General features: G+C 35.0%; 1 protein-coding gene across 13 annotated transcripts in view; it reads left to right on the top strand.

Annotated features, from left to right (window-relative positions):
• PIBF1 (progesterone immunomodulatory binding factor 1) overlaps positions 1 to 12,025 on the top strand; it is a 212,218-nt gene that overhangs the window by 128,677 nt on the left and 71,516 nt on the right. For all 13 annotated transcript variants that reach the window (XR_003791696.1, XR_003791697.1, XR_003791695.1 and 10 more), the window contains 2 exons: positions 3,102 to 3,252; positions 9,684 to 9,774. Coding sequence is in view for 9 of the 13 variants with exons in the window: in XM_029209987.1 (XP_029065820.1) it covers positions 3,102 to 3,252; positions 9,684 to 9,774 (242 nt within the window). In the remaining 4 variants the exon portion in view is untranslated. The remainder of the gene's footprint in view (positions 1 to 3,101; positions 3,253 to 9,683; positions 9,775 to 12,025) is intronic.

The raw sequence follows: 12,025 nt of genomic DNA, 5'->3' as shown, positions 1-12,025 counted from the left end.
TTTGTTAAACTAGGATCTTTGAGAGGACAAGGACTGTTTATTTATTACTGTGTCACCAGTGCCTAACACAGTGCCTCACTCATGGTGGATGTTCAATAAGTATTTAATGAGTGAGTGACTGGTTTGATGAAAGCTAATATAATACCATTGTTTGAATCCATTTTTCTGATAGCAGAAGGTATCTTAGACAATTGTTATTTATAATGAATTTAGTAGAGATTGCTATAATTATGTACTTTTCAGTGGCTTTTACCCAGTATTCTCATTGATTTATAACTTGGGAACAATTTGTTTTATTTTTTCTTAATTATCAATTGCCAAAAGCTTTCAAAACACTGGCTTTATATTTTTGTCTCTTTTTAAAGCTATTATTGACCTGTAATTTTGTATTTTCATTCATTTTATATATGTGTTATCTATATAATTTTATATAATTTTGTATTATTATTAAAAGGAAGGAGATATCCACTGTGAAAGCTTGATATTTAATGGATTCCTAAAAGCAGTTGACCTATTTTTTGCATTCGTGTTTAAACTCAAATGTTCATAGACTGGTTTTTTCCTAAAGAATCTTTAATGTAGTAGCCTTCCATGCATCCAAGAATCAAGTTCTTCAATGGCTTTTCAGAAACTGTAATAAATTTTTTCATAGCAGCTACTCAGACAAATCCATAATAAAGGAGAATTCACTACCATGGGGTACTGAGGTATTGGAAGGTACCCCAAATCAAAAGTTTCTTACAATCTCTTCTCTATGTTATGAATGAGAATTTTAAATTGTACCTCTCAATTTAATACTACTTTTAAGTCTCTTCTTAAAATAGTATTTTATGAAATATCTCATATTCAGCATTTTGATTCTTTATCTCTTTATATATCCATTTCTGCATTTTTTCTTTGTGTGGTATTTTTATTGGAGAAAGTGGGGTACAGATGAAAGGTATCAGCTGTGCTGTAGGAATTGCCATTTAACACTATCCTTACTGATCCTCTCTTTGACAAGGAATTCAGCCACCAGATTCTTAATGAATTACATCGCAATGTAGTGAACTCTCTGAAAGCTCCAGATTGTTAAACTGTGCGGTGATTTTGTTATAGTAAATTCTCTAGAAAACATTTCCAGCCAGCAAGAATGAATAATGCTAAAACAGGAATTTTCTTTTTCTGACCCAATCAGGGACACTAGAAATCATACTACAGATATTATTCCCATGTTATTCTTCTCCGCCCTTCAAAGGAATGTATTTGGAGGGTGGGAATGATGTTTAGTTTATCTAGGGTTGGGGGAGGGGGGTTAATTAATTAATTTATTTGTTTGGCCGCACCGTGCAGCATGCGGGAGCTTAGTTCCCCAACCAGGGATCAAACCCATGCCCTCTGCACTGGGAGCACGGAGTCTTAACCACTGGACCACCAGGGAAGTCCCTGGGGGGGGGGGGGTTCTGATGGAAATAATGGAAGAAAATGAGATGGAATAGATTAAAAGAATATTAAATCAAAATTTCTGCTTGTTAAAAACTGTAAATAGATCTTCCACATCTTCTTTCTCGCCATCACAGGAAGCACACAATCACATATATTTGTTAAGGTGAACTTTGTCATTAAAGAAACTAATAGAGAATTCAGAATAATTAAAGCAGTACATCTCATTTTTACAAACCATTTAATACAAAGTTCTCGTAGTTGTATTTCCTGCAGTGGTAATAATATTTTTCAGCACTTTTACTATGTTCTAGATACTCTGCTAAGCACTGTGAGTTTATCCTCTCACGTAATCCTTCCAGCAATACTCTGAGGTAGGCATAGAAAGAATAATTACCTAAGATCACAACGAATAAGTGTCAAAGCCAGGACTGAAATCCAAATCTTTCTGTCTCCAAACCATATTCTTACCATAATATTCTATTGCTTCTCAGGAAATACTACATTACTTATGTTGTGTTAGGAAGTAAGTGTAATACCACCCCATAATTTAGTCTGTACTAGTAAGTAAACTTTCTAGGTAGTTGGAATTTAATGTAAGCATTAGAACATTCCTTTGTTACTAGAAATGTCTCCTGTTTTAGTGAATTCATTATTGTCACCCTAGTGATTCCTTCAATGAGTTACCATAGGAAAATTCAGGATTTTTTGTTCTTACATAAAATAACTCCAATTTCCATATCTTTTATATCTCCTTTTAATAATTTTTTAGCCTTTCTTTCTATACAAAGGCATTTTCTGATACTGCCCCGAGTAGCACTTCACATTTACATTTTGATTTGCTGCTTTGAATTTTTGATTGTTCAGCAAACCAAAAATCTTATTAAAACCATGGTAAGAGTAAATGAAATAGGACTTCCCTGGTGGCGCAGTGGTTAAGAATCCGCCTGCCAATGCAGGGGACACAGGTTCGAGCCCTGGTCCGGGAAGATCCCATATGCCACGGAGCAACTAAGCCTGTGTGCCACAACTACTGAGCCTGCGCTCTAAAGCCTGCAAGCTACAACTACTGAGCCCATGTGCCACAACTACTGAAGCCTGCACACCTGAAGCCCGTGCTCCGCAACAAGAGAAGCCACTGCAATGAGAAGCCCACGCACCGCAGCAAAGAGTAGCCCCTACTCACTGCAACTAGAGAAAGCCTGCACACAGCAGCGAAGACCCAATGCAGACATAAATAAATAAATAAAATTTAAAAAAGACTAAATGAAATAATCTCTGGTGAAAAACTGAAGGACTCATTATGAGTGTATAATTTTTACATACAGCTCTGTAAGCCTTTCTCAAATACCTGTGGTCACCAGATAAATAACCTCCACCTAGGTGAGGAGTATAGCATTATTGAATTTTTTGAATTCTAATAAGCAAATGCTAATGTTACTCCTATAACTATTACTAAGTTTTAATTTTTTTTCAATTTATATAGTAAAGTGCTTCATAATTTTCATTTAAAAACAAATTATTTTCCTGAGAAATAAATGTATTTTACCTCCTCAGTCATCTTAATTGAGCTACTTCATGTCTAAATCATTAAAAAAAAATTTTGTATCATGTTTTTTTTGTCTTAACTGTCAACCTATTTAATTCTGCTTTCGCAATTTTTTTTCTTCCACTCTTAGGTTTTAACTAAAGAATTTTATAGTCTCCAAGCCTCTTCTGAGAAACGTATTACCGAACTTCAAGCACAGAACTCTGAACATCAGGCAAGGCTAGACATTTATGAGAAACTGGAAAAAGAGCTTGATGAAATAATAATGCAAACTGCAGAAAGTAAGTCTCCCACCACTCCACACACAGCTTTTTTTTCTGGCAGCACAAGGAACCTGATATTGTTTCTAAAACTGCTTTGCTATATTTCTTTGAAACATAACTTGTACCTTGTTGTTTGAAAGAATACTTGACATTTTAAAAATCAGTTAACTTTGGACTTCCCTGGTGGCGCAGTGGCTTAGAGTCTGCCTGCCAGTGCAGGGGACACAGGTTCAAGCCCTGGTCCGGGAAGATCCCACATGCCACAGAGCAGCTAAGTCTATGCACCACAACTACTGAGCCTGCACTCTAGAGCCCGCGAGCCACAACTACTGAAGCCCATGCTCCTAGAGCCCGTGTTCCACAACAAGAGAAGCCACTGCAATGAGAAGCCTGCGCACCGTAACAAATAATAGCCTCACTCACCGCAACTAGAGAAAGCCTGTGCACAGCAACGAAGACCCAAAACAGCCTAATTAATTAATTAATTTTTAAAAATTAGTTAACTTTAATTCTAGTAGTTGAGATCAAAAAAAATATAACTATGATCGATTTTATCTTTTCACTTATTTACCTCACTCATTTAGCAATAAAGTGATTACATATGCCAAGGTTTTATCTTTTCATTTATTTAGCTCATTCATTAAACAATTATTAAGTGAATACATATGCCAGGATCTGGGGATATGGAGTTCATGCAATAATTCTTGCTTATAGGTATTCCTAGTCTAGTCTGCTGGGAGAGACAAACATATTAACAGATAATTAAAGTGCTATTAGCAAGAGAGAGGCAGTTCTTGGTGTAAGTACAGAAGAGATCTTGAGTTAATTCCATGTTGGAGGTGAGGAATCCCTGAGAAGGGAGATGACATTTGAATGAGGGACAGATAGAAATTGAGGGACAGATAGAAATTGAAGGACAGATAGAAATTCATTGCATACACTGTGTTATAGACTTTGACTTTAATTTCTACTTCTTTTTTTTCCTCTTATTGTCTGTCTTCCAGTGTTGTCCCTGACTCCAAGGGAATATTCTAAATAAACATTTCACCATTGACTGTGATGTTTGCTACAGTACATTATTTCTGTTCAGAAGTCAGAAATAGTAGTGGCATTCTTATAAAAATGGGTTTAAAAACTTCAATTGAAGTTGAGGTTGACTTTATATGGGGCACCTTTTCTCGTAAAGACTGTATTGTGTTGATAGCCCAGTTTAAGAAAAACTTTTGTTTTATTCCTATCATTGCCTTTTTTTTTTTAATTTCCAAGGCCAGTGTCTGATAATTACAATAGTTTCCAAATTTATCTTCAGTTTCTTCATGGAATCTGAGTAATCTTTATAAAATACAGATTTGATCATACCATGCACCTGCTTTAATTCCCCTATCAACTTTAAACAGCCTGAAGTCAAATTCCTTAGCATGTCTTTTTATGATTAGACTTATTTATCTTTGTACTTTTTTATGCCTTGCCATTCCCTATCATATTGCATTATTTTGAAAGTTCCATACTTCTGTATCTCTATAGTTTTGCAGATATCCCTCTGTCTAAACAAATTAGGAGTAGAAGAGAACTTCCTCAATCTGATAAAAGATATCTAGAAAAAATGTACAGCTAATATTATACCTAATGATGAAATATCAAATGCTTTCCCTTTAAAGGAGAGAACCAGGCAAGGATTTCTATTTTCATAACTTACATTAAACATTGTATTTGAACTCCTAGCCCATGAGCTAAGGCAAGAAAGGAAAAATAAGTATAAAGATCGGAAAGGCATAGGAAGACTGTATTTTCAGATTACAAAGCAATCACTAACACTGATAAGTAAATTTAACAGGCTATAATAATTACACAGAAATATACTAGAAGCTCAGACTTCCCTGGTGGTGCTGTGGTTAAGAATCCACCTGCCAGTGCAGGGGACATGGGTTCGATCCCTGGTCGGGGAACTGAGATCCCGCATGCTGCAGAGCAACTAAGCCTGTGAGCCACAACCACTGAGCCTGCGCTCTAGAGCCCGCGAGCCATGACTACTGAGCCCGTGCACCACAACTACTGAAGCCTGCACGCCCTAGAGGCCACACACTGAAACTACTGAGCCCATGCACCACAACTACTGAAGCCCACATGCTTTAGGGCCTGCGTGCCCCAACTACTGAGCCCACATGCTACAACTACTGAAGCCCACGCACATGGAGCCCATGCTCCTCAACAAGAGAAGCCACCGCAATGAGAAGCCTGCGCACCGCAACAAAGAGTAGCCCCCGCTTGCTGCAACTAGAGAAAGCCCCTGCTCAGCTACAAAGACCCAATGCAGCCAAAAATAAATAAAATTTAAAAAAAAAAAATATATATATATATATATATATATATACACAGACACACTAGAAGCAAACAATTGGAAAAAGAAATTTAAAAAGCAATTTCATTTACAATAGTATCAAAAAACAAAATATGTAGGAGTAGATTGAACAACATGAAATACAAACCATTGCTAAGAAAAATTAAAGAAGACTTGCTAAAACGTCAATAGATATATCATGAATTCTATAAATTCAATATCGTCCTAATCATAATTCCTTTTTCTTTTTAACATTTTTGTATTCCATTTATGTGGAAATTCAAAGGACTTATTAAAAGGTCTACTTTTAATAATACCAGGGCACACCTACCAGAATGGCTGAAATTAGCAAGACTGGTTATACCAGACGTTGGTGAGACTGTGGAAGAACTGACACTTTGTTATAAAACCAAACAGCCTATCCAGTGATCCAGCAATTTCATTCCTAGTTATTTGCCTAAAGGCAAAGAAAACATATGCATACTAGAATAACCAAAATAATTTGAAAAAAAAAGAACAAGATTGGAAGAGTTACACTTCAAGACTTAATATAAAGCTACAGCATCAAGCTAGTATACTACTGACATAAAGAAAGACAAATACAACAACAAAATGGAATAGAGAACTAAGAAAGAGACCCACACTTGTCTGATTATTTGATTTTTAATAAAGGAAGCATAGCATTCAGCTAGAGAAAGGAAAGTTTGTTCAATAAATGGTGCTTGGGCTTCCCTGGTGGCGCAGTGGTTGAGAGTCCCCCTGCCGATGCAGGGGCCACGGGTTCGTGCCCCGGTCCGGGAAGATCCCACATGCCATGGAGCGGCTAGGCCCGTGAGCCATGGCCGCTGAGCCTGCGTGTCCGGAGCCTGTGCTCCGTAACGCGAGAGGCCACAACAGCGAGAGGCCTGCGTACCACCAAAAAAAAAAAAAAATTCATGTTTGAGTGGACCCAAGCAGTTCAAACCCTGTTGTTCAAGGGTCAACTATTTATATTTCTCAAAATTCATTGAATGATAGACTTAAGATTTGTACCTTTCACCATATGTAAATTTTATTTTTAGAAAAGAACTATAAGTAATATTCAACTATAGTTGATGATTTACATGTTGAACTGTTTGGAGGTGAAGGCACAGGTCTGCAACTTATTTTGAAATGCATCAAAAAAATAAGATGGATTCATGAATGGATACAGTGATAGATAAATGTGTGAGAAATAAATATAGTATGATGTTTAATTTTGAATCCAGATGTTGGATATATGAGTGTACACTTCTTTCAGCTTTTCCATGAGTGTAAATATTTTCTAAACAAAATCTTTAGAAAATATACATAAGTTAATTTTTTGCTATGATATTTTATAAACCATCTTAAAAGTATCTTAGAATAAAATACATTTGCTTGTACTTGGAAGATTAGTAAACTAGGTTCTTTTCTATCTGTTGACATTGGAAATTAGAATATTCCTATCCTTGTTTAACGAATACTTACTGATTAAACAAAATTTGTAAGATGTAAGTGCAGAACATTCTTTTTTAGTACTATAGTGTGTACAATATTCAAACGATTATCATCTAATTCAGCTGAGATGAAGATGGTTAGACTTCATTTGTTAAGGTGTAACCATGGCAAATTACAGTATCCTGTTTACACTTGAATTGCTTTTTGTAATCAAATAAGTTTAATATTTGTATATTTGAGGAGTTTCGTTTTCAAAGATCGTCATCAGATTGTTAAAAGTACAGGTATTGTCTAGAAGCTAAATAAATTTTTTTTAAATATCAGATTTCTAATTGTCAAATTGAGGGACCTACTCTCCAACCTCATCCTACTTGTAACCTCTGCTGGGCATTTGTCACATTTCTCAAAAGTCTTCTCTTGCTTAAGTCACCTGCCTTTGATTGTTTCTTCTCTTTCGCTTTTGTTGTCTCTTCTTTTATCTCTTTCTGGTTCCCAGGGTGTTTTTTTTCCCCCTCATCCTCTTCAATTCTTACTTACCTACTTTCTGGATAATTTTATCCCTTTCCACAATTTCAGTTACTGACCACAGGCTAGTGATTTCACAGGTCTGTATGGAATTCTTGCAGTCATTGAAGATGTAACATTATTTATATTTTCCCTTCCTTCCCTAAGACGTATTAATTTTCTTGTATTCTCGATCTGTTAGTAAGGTTAAAGTCTTTCTAATTACCCAACTAGCTTTTGTCAACCTTGATTCCTCCCTCATCCTATCTAGTGCCTCATCTCACCTCCATACCTACTCATTTGTCTAGAATCCAGGTTCGTTTCTCCATCCTCCATTGCTATTATGGACCAAGTCACAACTGGATTATTACTATAACCTGTAAGGAGTTCTCTGTGCTACCAATCTAGGTCACCCTTTTCCCATTATTGGAATTTTTTTTCCTATAATATCAGCATCAACAACAAAAATCTATTGGTCATGTCACTTACCTGTTCTAATCTCTTAATTTCTTGTTGTCTCTAGAATAAAATCCAGACTCTTTAGCCTAGCAAACAAGACTTTAGTCCCATTCACAGTTGGAACTTGGCCTCCCTTTCTACTACTATTGTTTTCCAGACTAACTTCAGCCACTTTTCTCACAATTACTGAAACTTCACAGCTCTGTGCCTTTACACATTGCAGTTCCTTCCTGCACGTTCTCTGTGAATGTCATTCTCCCCATACCTTCCTAATGCCTCTAGCATGGGAAAAATAGTGGTACTAAGACACATTCATATCTCTTTAGTACCATTTGCCATTTTGTGTAGGACATTGTTTCTGTAATTAAATCACCACTGGAATAGTTAGCCCATGAGTTATAATCCAGTAAGTATTAAACTCAAATGTAAGTTGTCCATCAATATCTGATGGGTTTTTGAGATGTTAGCTAAATTTACCCCTCTTTCTTCTGACCTTAGAACTATTTAAGAGAAACAAGCGTTAGATAGTATCTAAATGCCTGCTCTAGTTCTGATAGAGCTGGATTGGAGAAGCCAACTTGGATCTGAGCAATGAGATGTTACTATCAGCAATGGCACATAGGATCTCTTGCTTACACTTGTCCCTCATAACTACTAATCCTACCTCTGAAAACTGATCTTGGTTCACTGTGAATAGGGTCAAAATTGAAGAAAAAAAACACTTATGAATATTCCTGAAATGTTTACTACAGAAGGATCAAACAACAAATAAGTGCATATTACAGTGATAGGCCTGCAAATAGTTTCACTTACTAATGTAAAATATTTGGCTTTATTTTAAACCTGAAACATTTCTGAAAGTAGGTTTCTCTTTTTGACATTAAAATACTGGTTATTGATGAATAATGTTATAAAAATTGTTATATGTCATGAACTACTTTAAATTTAAATTTTAAACCTTTTTAAAGGTTTAAAAAACCTTTAGCTTTTATAGCCTTTGATTAAATATTTTTTCATCTCAACTTACAGTAAATTGTCATCGCATTTAAACGTTTTAGCCATAAAACATTAACCTTTTAGTTAAAATTCCTTTGGGGGAGTGGTGTAACAATAGCAAAATTTAGAAGTAAATGGTGTTACTGTGTTTTCTGTAATTTTTTTTAAAATGCCATCAATAGATTCTCAGGACTGTACATTTTCCTCACAGAGTAGCCTACTTAAATGCATAATTTCATTATTGCAAGTTAGGATAAAGTTGTTCTTCTGATAAAATAATGAACATCTTTCCTAATTAAAAATAATCATTTCTCTTATCAAGAAAAGAAGTAATGAAATTGAGTTTATCATTACTTTTTCAGAAGTACATAACATACATTTCATGCAGAAAGCCTTTGAACCTCAGAGTAAATAACATCTGTATTATTATGCTTTATAACAAGAAAACTTAACGTGTCATATGATGCAGTCCCTTACTAAACCTTTTAAAAATAGATGGAACAAATCCAAGCAAGCATATACTTTACGAAATAACTGTGCTGCTGCTTACAAATGGTCTGCTTGAGGTTATGCATTAGCCCTTTTAAATGTTCTTATGCTCCTTAATTCATTATTATGACCTCTTTTATTTTCACTTCTGCCATACTTTTTAAGAAAAAAAATATTTCACATTGTACACTTCAATATTTTCCAGTTGAAAATGAAGATGAGGCTGAAAGGATTCTTTTTTCTTATGGCTATGGTGCTAATGTTCCCACAACAGCCAAAAGACGACTAAAGCAAAGGTAAAATCAATATATATTCATTTCACTTATCCATTCAAGCTAAATGTAATTACATTGTGCTTTTTGATGATGTACTGAGTGGAGTGACAAAATAAAGTTACTTTATTCTTAGTATGCATAAATATTAAATTGCTCACAAACACAGTAAGTAATAATCATGCATTTCATGTATTTTTAAGTGAGTTTAATGTTGGGTAGAATGTAAGTGTACATTAGAATTTTCCTAGAATTGGATTCAGTGATAATGACACCATTTTAAATTTATTTTCATCTTAATTTCAGGTGAGTTACAAATGCTTTTTTGTACCAACAATTTTCAGGTTAAAATTAATGAATTATGCTTCCTTTTTTTTTCACTTGTTTTTTATTCACCTGTCTACATTCCTTGATGTACACTTGAGAGAGAGAAAAAGAAAGAGATTGGGAGAGAGAGATAGAGCTAGCATATATACTGTGATTGAAAGTATAAAACACTTTGTGAAGACCAAGAAAATTTTTAGAAGATCCACTAGTTATTTGTTGAGATACTATTTAAAGTATACTAAGAGAAAATTGTACCTATGTTAATTGGTTTTCTAGTGACCTAACTCCTAACTCCTTTCTCCCACCTGAATTCATCCTGCTTTGCAGAAAGAGCCCTGCTTGCTACCATAACAAATCTAAATGTTTCTATCAGACTTCTAAGCCCTTCCATGTGGCCCTACCTCTCCAGCCTTATTTACCTCTCTACCCCAGATGAGGGTAGTATATCTCTCTGCCTATAATGTCTATTTTCCACATACCATACAACAGAGCATTTGTCTTATCTCACTAGCTCTCATTTTCCATATTGTTTCCCCAGCTAGATGGAAAGTTCCTCAGGGTCAACAACTACATCTTATTCTTGTTTATTCTCCATTGTCCCTACCTAGCATGGTGTAAGATACCTAGTAGAATTGTCTCTTCATCTGAGTATTTGAGGATTCAGAGCTGCTATCTGTTATTTTTACATGAATAGATTTAAACGTTTAGAGACATTACACACTAAGTAAGAAAAACAATTCATCTTAATTCTAATACTTTTGTAGAAACTTTGGCTCAGAGGGTAACGGCTCTTTACAGCTATCTAAAGTGATGTAAGATATAGACCATTTTATGAGAAGTAACAACAGGATGCTTAGAATTTAAGTTTCTTACTGGTTACACTGAACAGATCAAGGGTAGAAGACTACCAGATATCAAATTGTAGTTGGAATGGTTAATTCTGTTTAGTGAAGATGCAAGTATTTCTAAATTATGTATTACTTGAAAAAATCGGTTATAGTCCCATTCCATTCCCATTCTCCCCTGAGTCCCTCCTGAGGGTGACCTAGGATAATTTGTGATTTTCAGCATATCTCTGTTTTTGAGCATTATGTTGCCAAGGGAGGAATAGAAATGTAGTTTTGTGGGCAAGCGACTTTTTTATCAGTGGCAAATGATTGGTAAAATGCTAAAAATGGAAATTTGAAGGAGGAAGTCCATTCTCTTCTCTATTTTATCATCTGATTCCTTCAAAAGAATCTTGGTCACAAGAAGAAAAAAGAATTTTTCTGTTGTAAGCTTTCTTTCTTTAGCCCCCAAATGCTGAGTTCTTCTAAAATTGAAAGCAATTATTACTATTATCTTACTATTTTTTTAAGAATTTCCAAAACAGATGTTGATTTCTTAATATTGAGATTGAAGATTTAAGGAACCACAACTGATTTATATTCTGCATAATCTTAACTGTCCAAATATTTCTAAAGATTTTATCACTGAGCTATCTATGTGCCTTGAACAAGTGCCTAATGGGCATGCTATTAATATCTCCTACCAGCTGGTGCCAGGCATTCTTCTCATGATGAACCAGAGGGTTATTTTGAGGAAGTGCTTCTGAGGTCATCTAAACTGAGTGAAGGGAAAGTAAGTCTAGATAGCCAAAGAGGACATTTATGCATTCCTTTGCACATTCATTCAACAACTTTTATTGAGTGCCTACTGTATGCACAAAATCAACCAATGGCAAAGAAGATCCCTGTTTAGGGTCTGATGCATTTCTGAAGTTTGCAAAGTCCATATTTGATTTCTTAATGGATATTTGTAAAGAAGTCAATGGCTTTGTGCTCTAAGTTTAATTTATTTAAGATGAAAGCAATATAACCTTCAAGAGAATCTATATTTAATTTGTCACATTTGAAATTAAAGCAATGGAAGCTTAAGGTGAATTATAAAATAACTCAGTCATAATGGC

The sequence above is a fragment of the Monodon monoceros genome, unplaced genomic scaffold, assembly GCF_005190385.1.
Source record: "Monodon monoceros isolate NGI ecotype Baffin Bay Population unplaced genomic scaffold, NGI_Narwhal_1 Super_Scaffold_8, whole genome shotgun sequence".
NCBI lineage: Eukaryota > Metazoa > Chordata > Mammalia > Artiodactyla > Monodontidae > Monodon > Monodon monoceros.
The sequence above is the reverse complement of the archived record's forward strand: the minus strand, read 5'-3'. Positions and strand labels throughout refer to the sequence as shown.